Source organism: Chelonia mydas, chromosome 1, assembly GCF_015237465.2.
Source record: "Chelonia mydas isolate rCheMyd1 chromosome 1, rCheMyd1.pri.v2, whole genome shotgun sequence".
In the NCBI taxonomy this organism is placed as follows: Eukaryota; Metazoa; Chordata; order Testudines; family Cheloniidae; genus Chelonia; species Chelonia mydas.
In genome coordinates, this window is record NC_057849.1 from 59,280,296 (window position 1) to 59,302,995 (window position 22,700).

The 22,700-nt window shown below is 43.9% G+C and overlaps 1 protein-coding gene across 7 annotated transcripts in view; it reads left to right on the plus strand.

Annotated features, from left to right (window-relative positions):
• LCP1 (lymphocyte cytosolic protein 1) overlaps window positions 1-18,167 on the plus strand; it is a 75,993-nt gene extending 57,826 nt beyond the window's left edge. For all 7 annotated transcript variants that reach the window (XM_043522538.1, XM_043522542.1, XM_043522544.1 and 4 more), the window contains 11 exons: window positions 798-879; window positions 3,212-3,377; window positions 5,136-5,278; window positions 6,777-6,872; window positions 7,450-7,645; window positions 10,343-10,421; window positions 10,627-10,741; window positions 12,146-12,279; window positions 13,106-13,229; window positions 14,784-14,908; window positions 16,631-18,167. In XM_043522538.1, the coding sequence (XP_043378473.1) occupies window positions 798-879; window positions 3,212-3,377; window positions 5,136-5,278; window positions 6,777-6,872; window positions 7,450-7,645; window positions 10,343-10,421; window positions 10,627-10,741; window positions 12,146-12,279; window positions 13,106-13,229; window positions 14,784-14,908; window positions 16,631-16,763 (1,393 nt within the window). In that variant the 3' untranslated portion in view covers window positions 16,764-18,167. The remainder of the gene's footprint in view (window positions 1-797; window positions 880-3,211; window positions 3,378-5,135; window positions 5,279-6,776; window positions 6,873-7,449; window positions 7,646-10,342; window positions 10,422-10,626; window positions 10,742-12,145; window positions 12,280-13,105; window positions 13,230-14,783; window positions 14,909-16,630) is intronic.
• The last annotated feature ends 4,533 nt before the right edge of the window (window positions 18,168-22,700 follow it).

A 22,700-nucleotide genomic window follows, 5' to 3' on the forward strand; every position in this document is an offset into this window, starting at 1 on the left:
AAAGCTGTGCTAAAATATTGCAGTACATGTGTGTATGTGTCTGTGTCTGTGTCTGTCTGTGTGTGTGTGTGGAGGGGGTGGGGGGAGGAGACTATCTACTGGTGTTCCTGGACCTTTTAATGCACTAAGCAAGGTCCTGTGGACAATTCAGTCTCTGGATATTTGATCAACATGCCACACTTTGCACTGATTAGATCTCAGCTGGAGTATTGTGTCCAGTTCCAGGTGCCACATTTCAGGAAAAATGTGGACAAATTGAAGAAAGTCCAGAGAAGAGCAACAAAAATGATTAAAGGTCTTGAAAACATGACCTATGAAGGAAGATTGAAAAAATTGGGTTTGTTTAGTCTGGAGAAGAGAAGACTGAGAGGGGACATAACAGTTTTCAAGTACATAAAAGGTTATTACAAGGAAGAGAGAGAAAAAAATGTTCTCCTTAATCTCTGAATATAGGACAAGAAGCAATGGGCTTAAATTGCAGCAAGGGAGGTTTAGGTTCAACATCACGAAAAATGTCCTAGCTGTCAGGGTGGTTAAGCACTGGAATAAATTGCCCACGGAGGTTGTGGAATTTCCATCATTGGAGATTTTTAAGAGCAGGTTAGACAAACACCTGTCAGGGATGGTCTAGAATAGATAATACTTAGTCCCGCCCTGAGTGCAGGGGACTGGATTAGATGACCTCTTCAGGTCCCTTTCACTCCTACGATTCTATGATATTATGATGAAGGTTCAAAATGACTTTGGTGTAGGCATAATGACGTATTTCTCACTTGTGTTTATTCTTTAATTTACAGTAAAATGATCAACTTTTCAGTGCCAGATACAATTGATGAAAGAACAATCAACAAAAAGAAGCTCACTCCATTCACTATACAGGTACTGAAACATCAAGTATAAACGCTGAGTCGCTGTTATGTAATTAATTAGGTGTAATACTATACATTTCATAGCCCTGCACAATGCAGCCAGACACAGTTTGTGGCAAAGTAGGGTACTCAGGCTGCAATACTGCAAATTTTTACATCCATGCTTAATTTTGAACTTGAGAATCATCCCATTGAAGTCAATGGGACTACTCATGTGCTTATAATTAAGCCAGGGTATAAATCTTAGGATCTAAGTGATAGATGCCTAATGAATCTCCTTCCTTAGAAGTTTTTAAGATCAGGCTTGACAAAGCCCTGGCTGGGATGATTTAATTGGGGATTGGTCCTGCTTTGAGCAGGGGGTTGGACTAGACGACCTCCTGAGGTCCCTTCCAACCCTGATATTCTATGATTCTATGAATACTACAGATGGGATGAGATGAAGACAATGACAAATTCAAATGTGGGTTAACCGCTAGGATACTAAATGCAGGTGAAAGTAAACACTTACCGGTATGGTAGGGGCAGGGCAGAAGGGGCGGGGCTAGGGAGTCAGCCTCCCCCAGCCAGCCCATCCGTGCTGCCTGGCCTGCACCGCCTGGGGCTCCAGTGGAGGGGGGAAGGGGAGCAAAAGGGGCAACAAGGTTAAAGCTCTGCCGTGGCCGCGCTTTAAGCAGGGTCCTTTGCTGCGGCAGCACTTTAGCGTTGCTGACCCTTTTGTGCCACCCACCCCGTCGTCAGCCCTGCCGGTAGGGTCCATAACAGTTTGTTACAGCAGGACCCCTGACGGGGGGGTGGGGAAAGGGGCAGCGATGTTAAAGCGCTACCCCGCAGCAGCACTTTAATGTCAGCTGTGTACAGGCTGGTCCTGGCAGCCACTTTTTACTGGTACGCCGTACCAACCCGTACTGGCTGACTTTCACCCCTGACTAAATGACAGCTGAGTACTGAGATTAAGTGACTTGCCCATGGTCCACACAGGAATTCTGTGGCAGAGCCAGAAACTGAACCCACATCTCCTGAGTTCCAGTCTAGTGCCTTAATCAAAAGGCCATCCTTGCTCTAGAAAATACCACATATGTGAAAGATGGCTGAGTTAACGCTGTTGGGCCCTTAGCGTTTGCATTTTCTTTTGTGATTTTTGTCTGTTCAACCGGCATGTTGGATTCATTTTGTAATGTACATTGCGTGCGTGTGTGCACACCTTCATTATTTAAAGATGAATTGGAAAACAAAATTCTACCTGCCAAGATCTAAATTCAAGTTTATTCTGTTTCCCTTACAACAGTATGTAGAGATACATCGTTCTATACAGTGTATATATGTACCTCTGTGCCCGTATATAAATAGATATCTACTATCTATGTACACATAACCCACTGTAGCCTTCAGTTACGCTGATTAAATGGAACATTAGCCAGGCTCAAGTAAGCTTAGAAGCCTTTAAATTGGGTTTCTGGGCTGCAGTCCACATTTTTTCAGTTTTAATCCTCTTGGTCAGCAGCACATCTTACTGATGCAGCACAGATCAATCCCTGTCAGATTTAGATATGATTTAATCCATATAACGTATGCTTTAACTTAACCCTTTTACAACTGTCAAATAAAGAGAGGGGGATTCTTTTTAAATGCTATAAATTTTTCAGTTTATGACAATTTACGCTTTGTGTCCCGGTGTATTTTCTACCTAATCGAATGTACCTCTCACACTCGTGGTGGTGAAATCCATATGATAAATTGCAGAGCCAGAAAACAAATGACATTTGTCATGCACCTTTGCCTGCCTCACCTGCCCTCTGCCCACTAGTCCATCTCCCCAGGGACTTATTTGAACAACCCAAACGTTTGAGCAGATTCAAACTGCCCCTTTGAAAAAAGAAAAGAAAAAAAAAGCCACCTGCCTGAAATGTTTCTTCTTTTCACCCCACCATCTTGATATATGGAAGCTCCTTTTTCCACCCCACACGCCTCAAAATATGGATTTTCTCTCTCATCCCATATTCCACCGGTGTAAACACCAGAATGAGCAATATCCAGAACAGGACAAGTGTGGGGCTTAAGGTCCAGTGTCTTGTAATACTTCAGGAGAAGAAATGGAAGCTTTTCCATGTTGCAAAGGAGAGGTTCCCTGTTCTGCAGAAGGGCACAGGACTTGCTTTTACTCCTGGGAGTTCTGAGCTATCACACCCTGAGCCCTGATCTGAAAATGGTTATACCTAATTTTGCTCACTGTATTTCCACTGAGTTCCCCTCACCACCCGCTCTTTAGTTCTCCTCCTCCCTCCCCTCCACTATTTAGTTATTGCATAATAAGAAACCTCTCTCTCTCTCTCTTTCTTCAGGAAAATTTGAACCTTGCCTTGAACTCTGCCTCAGCCATCGGGTGCCATGTTGTTAACATTGGGGCTGAAGACTTAAAAGAGGGGAAACCTTACCTGGTCTTGGGCCTCTTATGGCAAGTTATCAAAATTGGCTTGTTTGCCGACATTGAGCTCAGCAGAAATGAAGGTACATGCGGTGCACTCTCTCAAACCACTACTCTCATCTTTAGAAGAGTTATTTCAATGAGTCCTGTGGACTCTTAGGGCTTGTCTCCACTTACTGGGGGAATCGACGCACGGTGATCGATCCACCGGGGGTCAATTTAGTGGATCTTACCTGCTAAATCGACCACCAATCACTCTCCTGTTGACTCTGGTACTCCACCGGAATGAGAAGCATAATGTACTCCGGTCGATCCAGCATGGTATAGACACCGCAATAACTCGACCTAAGGTACGTTGACTCCAGCTACACTATTCACGTAGCTAGAGTTGTGTAACTTAGGTCGACTTAGCCCTGTAGTGTAGACCTGCCCTTAGTCAAGTCTTCATTGCCTCTCTTCTTCACTACTCTGATTCCCCCAGTTCTAGTCTCCATAAGCCCAGAGGCCCCATACTTTCAGTCCAACCAAAATGTGCATCCTTGTCTCCTTACCTACACCTGGAATCAGGAGCACATCATGCCACACTCAGGAAGCCTTGCTGGTTTCCTGTACTTCTCAGAATCCAGAGCCAAATCTCCCTTCTCTTAAAAATTCTGTGTGAACTTGCCTCAGCATGACACACGCACACTGCTCTCCAACCATATTTTTTCCTGCTGCTTCCTTCCCTTCTCCCCTGGATGTGCTGCCTAGTCATCAGCACTTCTTATAGCCCCCCCACCGCCTCTGCCGTCTCCCTTGAACATATTGCTCACCTTCTTCATTCTCCCCTGCACACTGCTGTCCTGCTGAGGGCTGGCAGCCCCACTGACATCTCCAGTTGCAGAGAATGGCTCCATTTTCCTCTCTTTCACTTATTATATATAGTGATGGTATCTAGAAAAGGCAGCAAAGCTCACTCCTCTTCCTTGTTCCCAGCTGTTTTTAAAGGCCTCCAGGCTTTCCTGGCAATGAAGAACCTGGCCACTTGTAGAAACAGCTGGAAACAAGGAGGGAGCCAGCCCCAGGTGACCAGCCAGCTCTGTAAATCACCAGCCATTGCTCCAGGGACTATCAGTGATCCATAAACCACAGCTGGGAACTGCTGGACTATTCATTCCCTACTTTCTAAACTGCCTTGCTCTCCATACTGATGCTCTTCATTCTTCCTGAAGCTTAGCCTTTGACAACAGTTCACCGCTTCACCGCTGACCGGCCACATCTGTAGATGTTACATACATGAGACAATACACTGTAAGCTACAGATGTTACTTTTCTTTGCACTTTTAGTGTGTAAAAAGCTGGAAAGCATTCTGTGTCACCTGTGAATGAACAATGCTCTAATACATTGCGTTGTATTTTTTGTCTATGTAAAATGTAGCTCCTTAACATAAAATGAAAACCAAACACATTTGAGAATGTATGGCATGTGAAATAGAAAAACAAAATTAAAAAGCCAAAATGTAACTCTGCCAGTAGAATAACATTTTTTATTTGAGCACGGCAGGAGGAAGCTGGGTTTGCAATTCTGCGATGCTGCAGTTATGCAAAACACTGCCCAGAACAGAGCAAAATGGCTGTAACATCTCTAACATCAAATTAAATCCTTAACAATAAAATAACTGCAGGCTCAGGTGACAGCTTTCGTTTTACTTGAGCCTCTCAAATATATAAACACACTGATCTCCCACATTTTCTTCGGTGGGAGAAGGATCAGGCCCTTCCTCAGTAAAGAAGGATAAGTTAAGAGTGCAGATATTCCTGTGCATGGTGTTTATTTTTCTTTCAATTTTGTGCTTGCCCAGCTCTGATTGCCCTTCTGCGTGAAGGAGAGAGTCTAGAGGATCTGATGAAATTATCCCCAGAGGAACTGCTGCTGAGGTGGGCTAACTATCACCTGGAGAACGCTGGGTGCAACAAAATCAATAACTTCAGCACAGACATCAAGGTATGAGAAACACTGATCAGCTACAGCAAAAATAACAACCCCAAACTTCAGCTTTCTCCTCTGGATGAGCTTGTTCACCTGGAGGTGATGGCTTAGGCCCCAATCCTGAAAACACGTATGTGTGTGCTTAACTTTAAGCTTGTAAATAGTCCCATTCAATTCAATAGGACTACTCACATGATTAAAGTTAACCACGTAGGTAGTGTGTTTCCAGGGTTAGGGCCTTAGGGTATGTCTACACTGCAGCTGGGGATGAGCCTCCCAGTCTGGGGTAGACAGAGTTGTGTTGGCAGCACTCGCATTAGCATGTGAAAAATAGCAATCTGGCTGTTGAAACACAGATGGAGGCTTGGGCTAGCCACCCAATAACAAATAAGAGTGGGAAGAAAATATGAAAGATTTTGAGCCCAATTCTGCAGTCACCTCATGCATAAAATTTCCACTGAACTTAATAGATTTTTTTGAACTCAATAGATATTTTGCCTGGAGAAGGGCTGTGGGACCCTCACCCTTACATAGGCAGGCTGGAGAGTTATAGAATGTAGCTAATTAAATCTAAACTATGATTTATGTCACATCAATGTTGGAAAATATAAAGTAACATTGACTTCAACAGGGCCAGGATTTCAGCCGATGTAATTTTATTTACTACTTCTAATCAGCTTTGCCTCTTTTGTAAATACATATGTTATACAATGAATGTATGCTTACAAGGAAGCATTTGGGTAGAAATCTGGAAACTTCAGTGGAATTACTTGTGCAAATGAAGACAAATCTCGGCAGTAAAGGTTTGCATGATATCACCTGGAGCCTTTTCCCATGTATCTAAATAGTAACCATTTCTTGTTTGTTTTTTTTTAAATCTGAATCTTTATTTGAAGGGTTGTATTTATGTTTAAGATGATTTCTGACGTGAAGTTAATTTTTTGTACATATGGAACCAACACTATGCTTTATAAAACATGAAAGTAAACAACATGTGAAATCTGTGTCTTGTTCTAGCCTTTTCCTGGAAAAATACTTGTTAACTGGTGTCAGCTTTAATATCTGTCCTTGAAAACTTTACTTTCTACTTTGTGACCAATTCAATGTTTCTTTAAACTCTGCTTTAAACTTCTGTCTGTTCTTTTACTAAACCTTTAGCTGACTGACTTCTACAGCCTTATAAAGGTATATTTTTCATATCTCTAATTTAATATGTTCATATTAAATCAATTCTATCCTTTTTTCCTAAATGCAACATGTAGTATTGTGTTTAATACTTCCAGCTTTTCCATATTTCACATTTGAATTATTTTATAAAACAAACAGATATGCAAACCAGAACGCATACATGGAAACTGTTAAATGCTTTCAGTTTGATTAATTTAATTATGTTGTCAAATGGTTGATGTAATAAAACAAAGCATGCTTGCTCATTGTTCATGGGAAGTATTGGCATGCAAAACCTGGCTTTAGATGTAACTTTCCACCCCTTTAATTTCTTGGTCTGTTGCAGGACTCCAAAGCTTATTACCATTTGCTGGACCAAGTTGCCCCAAAAGGAAATGAAGAAGGTATTCCAGCTATTGCTATTGACATGACAGGATTAAGGGTAAGACAATATACACTAACATTTTTATGACGGTTATCTATAGAACCTAGGAAACATTGAGATGCACTGTAATACCTAAACAAGCAAACGAGATTTACCATTGGAGTGTAATCCTCCATTCAAAAACCAAAAATGCAGAATTAAATTGATATGTTTTAGGTTAGATTGTACTAATGATAACAAACTATCATCCAGCATGAGTTATCACAGAAGCTTTAAAAGCCAACGAACCAGTTAGACACATTAGCAATACTTAACCAATATATGTTTACGGACATTTTTCTGGGTTATTTCTCAAGCTTATCCTATGTGATAAGATTTATCTTAAACATGCATTTTAATGTTGCATAGTGTAGCACATTGATTTTAGGTAAAAGCAATTTGCAGATATTGATGTGATTTGTAATGTGGAAAAGGAAAATGTTATGGATTTAAACAAGAATGTGTTGTAGTTTTTATAGCAGCAGTATGCGAAGAGACAGTACGTACATGTGTATTATGAGTGTGATATTTCAGTGCTATTGGATGTCAACATATTTTCATGTTTTTGCTGACTGAGGTGTTTGATATCTCTTAGGAGAAGGATGACATCCAGAGGGCAGAGTGCATGTTGCAGCAAGCAGAGAGACTGGGCTGCCGGCAGTTTGTTACTGCTACAGATGTAGTCCGTGGCAACCCCAAATTAAACTTGGCTTTCATTGCCAACCTATTTAACAGATATCCTGCCCTCCAAAAACCAGAGAACCAGGACATTGACTGGAGTTCTATTGAAGGTAAGGAAAATACAAATAAGAAGTGGCATCCAACTGGGTCCTCTGACTTTTAACATGTAACTGAGACCTGGTTGGGTAATTCAGTTGTTAGCTCAACTTTCTCATGACATGTACTTAGTGCAACATTAGCCAAGGCAGGTTTGAGGATGGGATATTGCAGTATGTTACTTGCATGTGGCTTCAGAATATAGTTGATTCCCTTCACTGTAGGTGGATTTGTTTGAATGCATTATGGCTTTATGTCTCCTTCGTTTGTCTAGACTAGGATTCATAGTCCTGTTTAAATTAGAGTTAATTGACTAGGGAGGTTGTGGAATCTCCATCATTGGAGATTTTTAAGAGCAGGTTAGACAAACACCTGTCAGGGATGGTCTAGATCAGGGATCTCAAACTCAAATGACCACAAGGGCCAAATGAGGACTAGTACATTGGCTCGAGGGCCGTATCACTGACACCCCCCACCGCTGCCCCCGGCCCTGTCCCCACTCTACCCCTTCTATGAGGCCCCGCCCCTGCCCCACCTCTTCCCACCCCTTCCCCACCCCCATTCCAACCCCTTCCCCAAAGTCCCCACCTGAACTCCACCCCCTCCCTGTCCCTATTCCAACCCCTTCCCCAAATCCCTGCCCCTGCCCCGCCTCTTCTCCGCCTCCTCCCCTGAGTGCACGGCTCCCTGCTCCTCCCCAATCCCTCCTGGAAAGTGCTAAGTGCCGCCAAACAGCTGTTTGGTGGTGGGAAGCACCTGGAGGTAGGCAGAGGAGCCGGGACACGGCACACTGGGAGGGACGGGGGTGGCGGGTGAGGGGAGCTTGGTGGCCGCAGGAAATAACTCAGGGTGCGGGGGGCAGTGAGCTTGGCGGGCTGCAGCAAATAACTCCGCGGACCGAGTGTTTGAGACCCCTTGTCTAGAAAATACTTAGTCCTGCCATGAGTGCAGGCGACTGGACTAGATGACCTCTCAAGGTCCCTTCCAGTCCTATGATTCTATGATTACCAGTTAACCCAAGTTAACAAACACAATTGCAAATGCTACTCTAGGCACTCCACAAATGATTGTTCCAGTTTTGTGTCCTGGAACAAACATTTATGGGATGTCTGGACTAGCATTTACAATTGTATTTGTCAATTAACTTGATTTAACTAACAAACAGTTAAGTTAAAACAAGAGCAAAAACTCTAGTCTAGACAAATCTCTTATGGAGTTATTATAAGAAAGGCACAGTTCGCTTTATTGCACATCATGTCTCCTTTCTGAGCTAAGTGAGTTCTTGTCTTCTGTGGCACTTGAGCCACCTAAGCTTATTGACTTGAATGACTTCAATATCTGTGTGGCTTATAGTTATTGTGAGCTGACCTTAGTTATTTTATCCACTATGACAACTTGGAAATGTCCATTATAAACTTATTTCCTTTGTATGTAAACCTCCTAAAAAATTGTGTTTGGACTGAAACTTCCTGCTTGGTCTCAGCCCAAAGTTGAATTTTTCTGGGAAGAGGTTCTGCTTGGACATTTTTAAGTTAAATGAGCAGAAAAAAAGTATAATTTTCCCTCTTTGCTAATATTTTAGAGACGTTTTCTGTGCACAAATAACTCTCAAACATCTGAATGGAAAACTTTAAACTTTGCATGTGTCTAGACATCAATCAGCAACAGTCACTGATAGCTTTCTGAAAAATTCTAAAATATAGGTAAATTATAATCAATGAAAAGCAGGCTTTTGCACATGCTCAGTGTGACACTTCTATTAAATATTGTTGTGTAGCTGACAACAACAACAACTAAGGAGTCCTTAAATGCAATTTCACCAGTCTACAGTAGCAGCGTGGTTTTGCGAAGTGCTGATCTTTCTAGCCCAATGCAGCAAAATACCTAAATCATGTGCTCAAAACTAAGCATAAGCATATGCATTTCTTCACACACTGCACAGTCAACCTGTGGAATTCTTTGACAGAGGATGCTGTGAAGGCCAAGACAATAACAGGTTAAAAAAAGAACTAGATAAATTCATGGAGGATAGGTCCATCAATGGCTATTAGCCAGGATGGGCAGGGATTCAAAACCATGCTCTGAAGTGTTCCTAGCCTCTGTTTGCCAGAAGCTGGGAATGGGCAACATGGGATGGATCACTTGATGATAACCTGTTTTGTTCATTCCCTCTGAATGCTGGCATTGGCCACTGTCGGAAGACAGGACGCTGAGCTAGATGGACCATTGGTCTGACCCAGTATGGCCGGTTCTTATGTTCTTATGAATAGTCCTATTGAAGTCAATGAGATTTTTGTGTGTGCTTAAAAGTAAATGCTTTGCTGGATTGAGGAAGAATGCTCAGCTCCATACAAGATAAATCTCTTATGTGGTGTGACTGCAGATGGCAACCCTTCATAAATCTGTATTTTCGATTGCTTCTAACTTTCTCACAAAGCTCATGCTGAAATGTCTCATGACTCAACTCAGACTAAAGTTGAATTTCTGAAGTAAGTTTGAGAACAATCTGCTCAAATATGACAGTGCATATAGTATGTACAGAACATTACCTACTGTTTTGTATTTTTGTATTTCACTGCCTGTTGATATCTCATTCTACATGTCATTTTAGTATACAGTAAAATCTGCATTTATATTTTCCTTGTTGTAAAAAGTTTGTTTCACTGAAGTCTTGTCTTGAGGATCTGTTGATTGATATTCTATTATTTTAGGTGAAACAAGGGAAGAGAGGACATTTAGGAACTGGATGAACTCCTTGGGTGTTAGTCCCCGTGTCAATCATTTATATAGGTAAGGAAAGTTATCCTTCCTTTAGATGACTAATGTGATCTACGTCTTAAGAAAAAAATGTTTCTAGAAAACATGAACGCATTGCTAGTCCTTATGAAAACAGACGCCTCCGTTTCATTCTTTAGGAAAATGTGATCGTTCTAGTAATGGTTAAATAGGATTCCTTGCTCACATTATAAGGCACAATATGTTTCCATTGTTTCAGTGACCTGTCAGATGCCATGGTTATCTTCCAGCTTTATGAAAAGATTAAAGTGCCGGTAGACTGGAGCAGAGTGAACAAACCACCATACCCTAAGCTGGGTGGTAACATGAAGAAGGTAAAAAAAATGGCATGGTTCTTATGAGGATATCTATTCCATTTCATCTACACTACTGCTTAAGTTGATGTAAGTTACATTGCTCGAGGGTGTGTGAAAAAAGCGTACATCAACCTAACGCTTCCACCTCTCGGGGAGGTGGAGTACTAAAGTCGATGGGAGAGCGATCTTCCATCGACTTATCGCATCTTCACCAGACTCACTAAGTTGACGCCACTGCATTGATTTAGCGGGCCAGTGTAGACAAGCTCATAGAGAGAAATGGAACCATACATCCCTCCACTCATTACATATTGACTATGCACATGTTCGAAAATGAAACTGAGTCCTTAATCAACAAATTACAAAGTGTAAAGTATGATTTGCCTTTGTTACTGTGAGTTACATTTACAAAGTGTTCTCAATCTAACCTCCTTTTGTGTGTATGTAATTTTGCATCTGCAGACACCAGCATTTGTATTCTTTCGAATGCAAACAATAGCATGTAGCATGTGCATGTGACAGATGATTGTGCTTAAAAATGTCTGTGTAGGGACTTGCATGTGCCAGCAGACATTGTTCTCAAGTCATAAGTAGATCCAACCAAATTATAGTTTTATAGTCTAATCAGTGTCTATTTTCCATTTTCTAATAAACTCAACAATGTTTCACCAGCTGGATGGATGGAAAAACATTATTTGTGATATCAAGATACTTGACATTTTTCTATCAATCTTTAAAAATGTATTAGTGAATAATTTTTCCCACTATCCAATTCGCTCTAATCACAAGTCCCGATTTATGTCCATGATGAGTCATGTGACACCCACATTCATTCCAGCCCTCCAGATCACCTCCTACCACATGTAAGAAATAAGCAGATTTTAAACATTCCTGACATAGATACCTGACAAGCTGGCTAAGAGTTCCCCTCTGAATCTCCACTAACTACCCAGCTTTCTCCCAGCTACCTCAGTGAGGAATTTTGGTCCGGAACATTCCCATACTATTTGTGAGTGAAGCAGCACAAGGTGACTAAAAGACCTGAAACATTAAGTTTTAGGGACTGAAAAGCACAGTTATTGTCCCACACAATCACTCTGCGCTGCTGGAGGTGGGCATGATTGCACAGTGCTGTACACTGTGTCTCCATATTTCCTGGTCTGTGTGATGGCATTTAGGCTCTGATGATATACAATAGCATTTCTATGTTAGATTTGTCTAAGGTGCCTATCCCCATGGTATCTAAGGGCCAGATGCTAAATATGGCCAAACCCCTGTACTCACACTGAATGGAGCTGCCTGCCTGGATCCATTGGCAGGATCTGGCCTAAGTTCCCTGTAACAATTAAAGATAGCAGGAATGCCCTGAACAGCAACTTTGTCACATTTCCGAAGCACACTAATTGACTCTGTCATTAACAGCTTGAAAACTGCAACTACGCAGTGGATCTGGGAAAGAATCAAGCCAAGTTTTCCCTCGTTGGAATTGCTGGGCAGGATCTCAATGAAGGAAATCGCACACTAACCCTTGCCTTGATCTGGCAGTTAATGAGAAGGTACGCTAGTTGAACATATACAGGCTGCTGTTCTGGTATGGAGAGATTCCATGGAAATGGAGTGCCAGCACTCACCAGTGAACAGGAGGATCCATACCATTATTATTATTATTATTCCTATTGTCTGTATCGCACCATAAGTGTTCATTGCCCTTCACAGACAATAATTAAAAGGCAGGTCTTTGCACCAAGAAAGGAGAGATAGAAAACATTGGAAGGTCAAGGGCTGAAACAGTAGTTAGAAGTCCTGATCTTTGCTTTCTGTTATGGAAACACCTTGTTAGATCCTTTAGGGATGTCGTGGATTTTCCATCCCTTACAGTTTATAAGTCAAGACTGGGTGTCTTTCTAAAAGGTAGGCTCTAGCTCAAACTGAAGCATTTGGCTTGATGCAGGAATCTCAGGGTGAGGTTCTACGGCCTGTGTTATGTAGCAAGTCAGACTAGATGATCACAATGGTCATTTCTGGCCTCAAAGTCTACACATCTATTACTATTTTTAGATACTGTGGGCCTGAGCCTCCTTTACACTACGGTCCCTTTGCACCACTCAAGCCATATAAAAGGGCCTTAACGTGGTAGTGAATGTAATTTGTACCTATTCTGAAGCCCCTTGATGCTGCCGGAGCACTGTTAAGGGGCCTTAGTGTAAATGAGACTCAGCCCTGTAGTTTGTAGAAGTTAACATAACATGAGGGAACAGAATCAGGTGTGAGTGAAGACTGCAGCATTTGGCCCTTGTCAGGTTTTACAGGTACACTATGCTACAATGTCAAGCTTTTTATAAAGCATGAAGTAGTAATCAGCATTTTGTCCTCTGTGTTAAGGTACACGCTGAGTATCCTGGAAGATATTGGTGGTGGACAGAAAGTCAATGACGACATCATTGTCAACTGGGTAAACGAAACACTGACTGAAGCTGGAAAAAGTTCCGTCATCAGTAGTTTCAAGGTACAGTTTTCGTGATAAGTCTCTGTTTTGGGACCCCGGCTGGTTACATGTGTGTACTGTTGTTTATTTTTCACTGCATTTTCAAGGGATGTTCAGATCTGGGGGTTCGGTTCAGGCTCATCTCTAGTTCAAGTAGAAAAAGACTTTTTTTAAAATTCCTGTGTTTATGACATTCAAAAGCTGAAGCCTTATACCCTGCTTGGATCCATCCTGAAGGGACCTTTATGCCAAGTGAGGTGACAATGAGAGTTTTAATCTCTGACAGTTGTTGTCAGCCTCGCACAGCCGGAAAGTCACTTCATCAGTGAATGGGGTGGTATATAGCCAGTGAATGGCACAGTAATGTCTTATATAGCGCAGTTGTAGCCGTGTTGGTGCCAGGATATTACAGAGACAAGGTGGGTGAGGTAATATCTTTTATTGGGCCAACTTCTGTTGGTGAGAGAGAAGAGCTTTCGAGCCACAAGAGCTCTTCTTCAGGTCTGGGAGAGCAGCCTGGTGAAGCTGGGAGTTCCTTTCCCAGACCTAAAGAAGAGCTCTGTGTGGCTCAAAAGCTTGTCTCTCTCACCAACAGAAGTTGGTCCAATAAAAGATGGTAACTCACACAATGTCCTGGCATTCTGTGGTCATCGTAATTGTTCACGGCATTCAATTTTTGTGACACAAAATCACTGCCTGTAGATCAGGGGCGATGGATTCTTCCTAAAAGTGTGTGTGTGTGGCGGGGGGACAAATCCCCGCGCCCTCCATGGCCCCACCCCTCCTTTTCCCTCTGAGCCCGCGCCCCCCCTCAGCCAAGCCAAAAGCTGTAGCTGGGTCAGAAAGCCCGGGCCCCTCCGCCTCTCCAAGGTGGGGGGCCCAAGAGCAACCCCCAATCCATGTCCCTTCCCCCTGGGCTCTCTGTCCAGGACTGGTGGAGGTTCTGCGGCTCCCCACAGCTGCCTGTGTGGCTCTTATCCCGACCCAGCTCCAGCTTATGGCCTGGCCTGGGGGTGGGGCCTTGGGGGCTGAAGAGCTGCAGCCAGGCCATGGTAAGAGCCACCGGGGCAGCTGCGGGGAGCTGCGGACCTTCCATCTGCCCTGGGCGGACACGGGTCAGGGGATGCTCTCGGGCCCCTCCACCCAGGGCAGGTGAAGGGTCCCTGGCTCCCCCCACAGCTGCCTGGGCTCCCCAGGAAGCTCTTATCCAGGCCAGGCTCCAGCTTCTGGCCAGCTGGGGGCAGGGCCTCAGGGGGAAGATGAAGGGCAGAGGGCTTACCCCCCATTCTGGCGCCCCTGCTATAGATACAATAACATTGTGACACGTATATTGAAATGCAGCGCCAAGATAACCATGCCAGGATTATTGTGTGGCATTGCAGCTACTTTTGACTCCATCTCACCTTTCTCTTCTTCTGCCCACCTCCTGCTGGACAGAATTCCTGCTGCTTGTTGCAAAGTTCTAAACAGTATGTCGTTTGAATGACCCATCCACTGTCCTTGAGCCATGATTATGGCTTTGTAGGACATCTGTCAATCTGTGTTTGTGTCTAACTGTATTTTCCCTCTGTGCAGGACAGCAAAATCAGCACAAGCATGCCAGTCCTGGATCTCATTGATGCCATTCAGCCAGGTTCCATCAAATATGACCTTCTGAAAACAGAGGACTTGAACGAGGAAGAGAAACTTAATAATGCTAAGTATGTGCATGCCATGGGACACTAGGGGTTGCATTACACTATGTTTGTTCTTTTTGAAAAAAAGATACTCGCACTGTCTGTTTTTAATCTGTATTTCATCTCCCCCTCCCAGCTGTTCTGTTCCTTTCACTGCGTCCTACACTTGTGTCTCTTCACATGGCCCCTTCCTCCCCCTCTCCTCATGTTCATGTTTCTCTGTTACCTATTTCTCTTCTCCTTCACATGCGTCCTTGCTGTTTAGTTCTGTTCTCCTCTGCTTCCCTCAGCATATTGCCCCAGCCCTTTCTCACTCTGGTGGATGGCAGCTCCAGTCCCACTGGTGAATCCAGGCCCTGAGGGCCACTCCTGTTTGCTATCCCCCTCCTCTGTAGCAGCACCCGCTGTAAAGGTAGCCAGGCTGGCTCTTCCTTCTTGCTTCCAGCTGAGTTACAGGTTTATGTTCTTTGTGGTGAAGTGCCTAGACACCAGTAGAAGTGACTGGAAAGACAGTGGAGAGCCAGTACCATCTGACCAGCCTGTTTTCTGCAGGTCACCAGTGCTCCCATGGGCCTCAGGATGGGAACTGCTATACTACAGGAGTGGACTTAATCACAGATATATTTCCATTTTAAAACAAAATACTTGAAATTCAGCACTTCCTTCCCCTATCTGTCAAGTCTCTTCACCAAAGGAAAACTCCAGCTGGCAATAAAGGACCAAATTCTGCCTATGCAGCCTCACTGAAGTCAAAGTGATTGCAGCAGACATAAATCGGGGAAGAGATTGGCTGACAGTTTTTCTCTTTATGTAGCATTAATAAACTGTACTTATTTAAAACAGGAACCAAAAAGTATTCTAGGAATATCACCCTCACCTCTGACTCCTTCATCTCACAATAGATGTGTGCTCTGCTGTCTCCTGTCCTTTAACCCCACCTATAACTACTGCCTAATGGATTCACTTCTTCTCTAGTGTTTGGAGGCACTCAGATATGATAGTGATGGGGGGCCATAAAAGCCCGTAGATAGAGAGAAGCTTATTGAATACTCTGCAATTGTTGCCTCACGTACCTCTAACTCCATCTTCCGTCCCTTCTGGTTTGGCTTCCAACCTCTCTGCTCCACTGAAACTGCTCACACCAAGGTCTCTAACCTGATCCTGGCCAGATCTCAGGGTCCCTAAGCTATTCTCATCTTCTTTGACCTTTCCTTCTGCTTTTGACACTGCAGATCACTCCCTCCTGCTTCCCAGATTATCCTCCCTAGACTTTTCCCAACACTCGTTCTCCCTGGCCATTCTTTTTGCATGTCTTCTGATGTATCATCCTCCTCCCTTCTGCTACGTCCCATGTGAGTCCTACAGGTCTCTGTTCCCTCCTCTTCTCACTCTACCTCCTATATCTGGGTGAACTCATCAACTCACAAAACTTTAACTACTACTATCCATATGCCAACAACTCACAAATCTACCTTTCTACTTCTGGTCTGTCTCCCTCCGTCTAATCTTGAATCTTGGCTTCACTCTCTAACATCTGCATCTAGACATCTTGCCACCACCTTAAATTTAATATAGTTCAAACCAAACTCATGATCTTTCATCTGAAACCTTGTGCACTCCCCCGTTCTCTGTCACTGTTGAACTCACCTCCATTCTACTGTTTATATGTATGAAGCACAAGAAGTTGTTAAACAAATTGATTACTAAGGTTGCTTCTTACATTTCTTTTAATTTTTTCCACTGTAGATATGCCATCTCCATGGCAAGAAAAATTGGAGCAAGAGTCTATGCCCTTCCAGAAGACCTGGTTGAAGTAAAACCCAAAATGGTCATGACTGTGTTTGCTTGCCTTATGGGAAAAGGAATGAAGAAAGTTTAAGCCATAAAAGACTGATACTCGTGACTGGTATATGCCCCCTGACTCCCTCAGACTGAATGTTCCTCATAGACTCAGATATCAAGGAAATATGCAGACTTGGTGCTTTCCAAAGCATGAATGCTAGACAAGGTTCCAAATCATATAAAAGGTGACATGCATATTCAGCAAAACAATCTACCATGTTCCGTATGGAACAGCAATGTGCTTGATTTCTTTGCCACATTATCCCCTTTGCTAGATGTAGCCTTCTCTGCTTCCTGAATATGTTTCCAAACAACACAAGCTTTACATATGCTGATATTAATGGCTGTCAAGGTCATTGTCTGGAGGTCACCTGGCATTTTTGTTTTGGGAGCAGGATCAGGTTTACAGCTTTTTCAGGATTGTGAAATATTTCATTAACTCTGTTATGGGTGTTCATGCTTGTGACAAATACGCTATGCTTTCCTTCAGCTTGTACCTGGAACTACAAAAGAGATTTCCTTAAGCCATTGCAGATACTGCATAGTGTCCTTATCAGTGTTTATTTTTCTGTGATAGTAAAATCCACTTAGTTGCGAAACTCTTCTGGCAACACAAGTGCTAATTAAGGGCCCTATTGTGGTGCCCTTATTCAGACTAAGTAGTACTTTACACAGTGAGTAGTCCCAGTGATATCAGTGGCATTACTTGCAGAATATAACATTAATCATTGAATAAAAGTCTGGCCCTCAGAGCATCCTAATTCTGTGAGACCTTCACAGCCCATGTTGTGCAAGATGATCATTCATTTTTATTTCATGACATGCTTTAAAAATAAGCACATTACAAAGCAAGAACATCCTTAAAAATGAAATCTGTGCTAAAGAACTTAAGGAGAGGTCTACTCAAGTAGCAACAATACAGCTGGGACCAGAGTGAAGTGAACATAAGGCCACATAGTGACAGATTTATTTATCAAACAATAATTCAGCCCTGCTAACAACTTCGAACAGGCTTGCAGACAATAAAAGGTATGCTACTGAACACACAAGGGGCCAGGGTCCTGATTAAGCAAGACAGTTCAGCATGTACTTATCTTAATTAGGCACATGTTTAAGTGCTTTACTGAATTGGGGCCCATTTCCTCAACTGGGGTAAAAAAGCATAGCTCCCATTGACTTCAACAAAGCTCTGTCAGTTTATTCTAGCTGGGGATCTAGCCCTATCTGTTTAGAATAAATGAAATACATTGCACTGAATCTATTCTTTGGCATGTGGTATTCATGGTTATGTTCATTAAGTGCATTCTACTGTAGTTCAAATGCAAAAGAAGAGAGTTTTGCCTTAATGCACATTCTTTCCCCCTGCGAAATTGCCTTAATGAAGAATAAATATACAGTGATGTGAAAAGTCTCTCTAAATAAAACATCCTACAAGTCAAAATGTAAGGCTTTTCCTTTCAGTGATGTACGTGCTAATGGTGTGATAAGTACTATATGCTTGTGCAACTGAAACATACAGATTTTAAAACAAACTCTTGGAACTCAATATATGTAGACTTGTACCCTGGACTTGTACAACATTATATAATTCACCACTCAGTACCTTCCCACCTTATGGACACTAGCCATCAACATTAACTTTACTTCTTTGTTCTGTAATGGAAATATGCTGTTGGGTGTACAATATTGATTAGAAAGGTTAGTTTCTGCCACCGGTATTCATCTGGAGTAGTAACTTGCTCCTGACCAGATTCTGCTCCCTTGCTCATATTGAGTACTACCTTACTCTCTGAGTGGGCCTAGTGACTTAAGTGAGACGGTTTGCCTGGTAAGGCATGGCGAAAGGATAGCAGAATCTGGTTCTTTGTGTTTAGTTCTTTTGATTGAAAAGGGAATGCTGATGGAATCAAGTGCAACTCAATGTGGGTAGGGGTTGCAGAATATGGCCCTAACTGTATAGTAAAGATTTTGAAAGGTACATTTCATTATGTCATTATATATCCCATCATGTGATGTGTTGGTAGAGCAGAAGAACATTTTTTAATGAAGCGTTTCGGTATGATTGGTATTATGAAAAACAGACCTCGTCCCAGCCACTTCTGAGCAGGGAGGACAGTATTGGTTCACAGCCCCTGCCTCAGGCCCCTAGTTCCCATGCAGGGAGTCAGCAGAGGGTCTTATCCCACCCCCTTATTCCTCTGCACAGAAGCATAATTTGGGGAATCACCGGTTCTCAAACCCAGGTCCACAGACAACCCTGATAGCCCAGCTGTCATCCAGCAGCATGCTAGTAGCAGCTCGTCTGAGTGATTAATGGAACCTAGACCCACCGGAGGCACCATCCCACAGGAGTCCTGCCTGGAGGAGTACGCACTCCCACTGATGAGTCTGGCTGTGCTACTTAAGCCAGAAAGAGGCACAGAAAATTGTCTGTGCAACTGGGTGAGTTCCTGGCTGGCTGCTACACTGGACCCTGCCTTCTCACCTGACTCCCAAGCCCTGATTTCCTGCCTGGTGCCTGCTTTCTTGCTGTGTTCCTGATCCCTGCCTCTGTTCTTACACTCCAGCTCTGACCCTTGGCCCTGGTATTCAGCCTCTGACTCCAATTCTGACCTTTGGCTCTGATTCCTGGCTCTGATTCCAGGTTGATCCTTGACTCTGGCATCTGCTGTCTGCCTCTGGTTCTGACCCTAGACTCTGTTTTCCAGCTCCTGACTCCTGCTCTGATCACTAGGTCAGACTGTCCACCTCCTGATCCCTAACAGTTTGCATGGACCTCTAGCCTCCCAGGGTCGACTCTGCTGGGGAAGATGCAAGCAGAAGAGCTCCCCCACCACATGGGTGCCAGAATCGCCAAAGCAGGTAGCCTGCCATCAGGCAGACAACCAAGTGATGCAGGCCCAAATTACACAGCTGACAACCGAGAACCAGATGTTACAGGAACAAGTACTTCAGCTTTGCAATGAGAAATCTGCACTTTGGACCTGGCCTGCAGCATTGCTCTTTGATCCAGGACCTGTGATTCCCCTGCCAGAACCATCAGAGAGTCCAAAGTTTCATGAACCACTGCTGCTTCTTGTTCCTACTTCACCTGCAAGTTTACTTTTCCAATAGGCCAAGGTAGGGCTGGTAATTAGCCTGTTGACTGGGGAAGCATTGGCCTAGGTCTTGCATTTACGAGAGGTGACAGTCCAGTATTAGCCAATTGGAATGCCTTCCTAGGGTCGAGCCTGACTATCTTTGACAACCCCTATCGTGCTTCCTAGGCCAAGGCTGCCCTATGGAAACTCAAGTGGGGGCAAGGCACAGCTGCCTCTTACATGGTGCATTTCTGTCAACTCATATCAGACACTGAGTGGAACAAAGGGGCCCAGCTGTAACAAATCCGATGAGGCCTACAGGAGGAGGTTAAGGACAAGCCGGCCCAAGTAGAAACCCAACAGGTGTGGATGCCTTCATTGACCTCGTTATTTAGATCGACAATTGTTTGTGTGAGCAGCAGGAAAAGAGGGTTGTCACAGCCACCTAGCCCATGGCCCCTGCTGTCAAACCCTGCTCAGCACACTGTGCTGATGCCAGTAGACTGGGCTTGTTGGTAACTTACCCCTGAGGGAAAGGAACAATGATGACACCTCAACTTTTGCTTCTAGGCCACCCCGTCTCAGAGACTCCTAGACTTTTAGGCCAGAAGGGACCATCATGATCATCTAATCTAACGTCCTGCACATTGCAGGCCACAGAACCTCACCTGTCCACTCCTGCAATAGGCCTATAATCTCTAGCTGAGTTACCTGAAGTCTTCAAAACTTGATTTAAAGATTTCATGGTACAGAGAACACACCATTTACTCTAGTTCAAAGCATGGCCCATGCAGCAGAGGACAGTGGCCCCCTCCCTCCCTTCCCAGGTCTCTCCATCTGCCTTATGCAGAACCCAGCCCAAAAGGAGACAGAAAATGAGCCGGCCCAGGTAAGTGAGGGCTGGCTTGGGCATCACAACACACCACCAAATCTCCAGCTGCGGTCTTGATCAGAACACACACTGGGTCCCACCAGTTGACTCTATGCCTTCAAGTACTGACCTGATTACATATTCCTGGACAGTCCAGATGACTTCCTGTGCAGTGGGCCCCCACTGACACAGGTGTAGCTGATAACTGTATGGATATGGTGATAACCTGCAACCTGCAAATCCCCCTATAGTCCCAATCTGCCCTGGACCTGGGAGACATAACTGATGGGTGCCACATATCCTCAGGGCTGGTGACCATAGAAACTGTATCTTTGGAGGTTCAGCACCGGGAAATGCTGCAATTTCATGTGATCCACTCACATGCTGCAATTTCATGTGATCCACTCCTGAGCCTAGGCATCTCCTGGCCGACCCTCCACAACCCTCTTGTCCATTGGCAGGAACAAAGGGTCAGTTTTCCCGAGGAACTTTGCGAACAGCATTGCTTGTTAAAGCCAGTGTGGGGGCATGTACCTGTCCTTGGTGGGACTCCAATGAAGGTGACTGGCCTGCCAGGGCTGTCGCTCATTCTGCACCCTAACTCCCTTTTAAATATGGTGACTTTGCTGATGTATTCAAAAAGAAAAATGCTGATTCCCTGTCTCCACAAGTGCCTTTGTGACTTGCAACCAGGGGTGATGATTCTGTTTGACCACGTTTATGCCATGTCAGAGCCTGAGTTGGTCATTCTATGCAGGTATCTCCAGGAGAACTTGGCTAAGGGATTTGTTTGTCAATCCACCTTGCTCACCAGGGCACCTGTTCTCTTTTTAAAAAAAACAAAAGCAAACATAAAGATGGTCGTCTCTGCCTCTGTTTTGATAACCAAGCCCTGAACCAGATAACTATAAGGAATAGATTCCCCTCTAGCCCTGCACCCCAAACTGTTGGATCATCTGGGGGGCCCCTTGAATATTCATGAAACTGGACCTCCAGAGAGTGTGTAACCTCATATGCATCAGAGTGGGAGGGGGTGGAAAACCTCCTTTTGGAACTGCTACAGCAATTTCAAGTATCTCATAATGCCATTCAGTCTAAAGAACTCCCCTGCCACATTCCAAAATCTCATCATGTATTTCAGGACATCCTGGACCAGTATGTGGTAGTGTGTCATGATGATATACTTGCTTTCTTGGACTGTCCTGAGCAATATACCATACATGTCTGAACCCTTCTGGAGAGACTTTGCCAATGTGCCCTTTATGCCTCTTTGGAGAAGTGTGCTTTTGACCATGCCTCTATAGAATTTCTGGGGATTAGTCTGTCTCCAGAGAGTTTCAGAATGGACCTATAAAAAGGAAGAAGTGGTTTGCAATTGTGCAACACCAGCGGTTCTTGGGCTTTGTGAACTTTTACCATAGTTTATTCCAAGGTTCACTGTGCAAATCTCACCCCTTCTCAATCTGCTCCATAAGAACACCAAGTTCCTTTGGTCTCTGGAGGCCCAGCATGCTTTTGAGCAACTAAAGCTCGCATTCACTACCGCTCCTGTATTGGCCCACCCTGATACCACATAAGCTTATGCCTCTAATGTGACCATCAGAGCGGTGCTCTCCCACTGGCACAGTCCCCAGAAGGTGCTACATCTATGCACCTTCTATTCTAGGAAGCTTACTCCTGGGGAGAAAAATTCTGGCGATTAAAGTAATCTTTGAGGAGTGGTACCACTACCTTGAAGGAGTTTGGTATCTAGTTCAGGTTTATGCCAATGATAACAACTTGAAGTATTTACACAGGGCCAAAACCCTCAACCAGTGGCAGCTTCAGTGGGTTCTATACTTTTCCCATTTTGATTTTATCTCCTACTGCCTGGGATCGTGGAATAGCAAGGCTGACATGCTGTCCTATAAAGGGGAGTACTGTGTTGATCCAGAGAGGCCTAATCAGGAAACCTCCTGCATCCTTAAGCCCCATAACTTTCTTGGCACAATGGTCAGCCACGATTTGCTTGTCCTAATCCAAG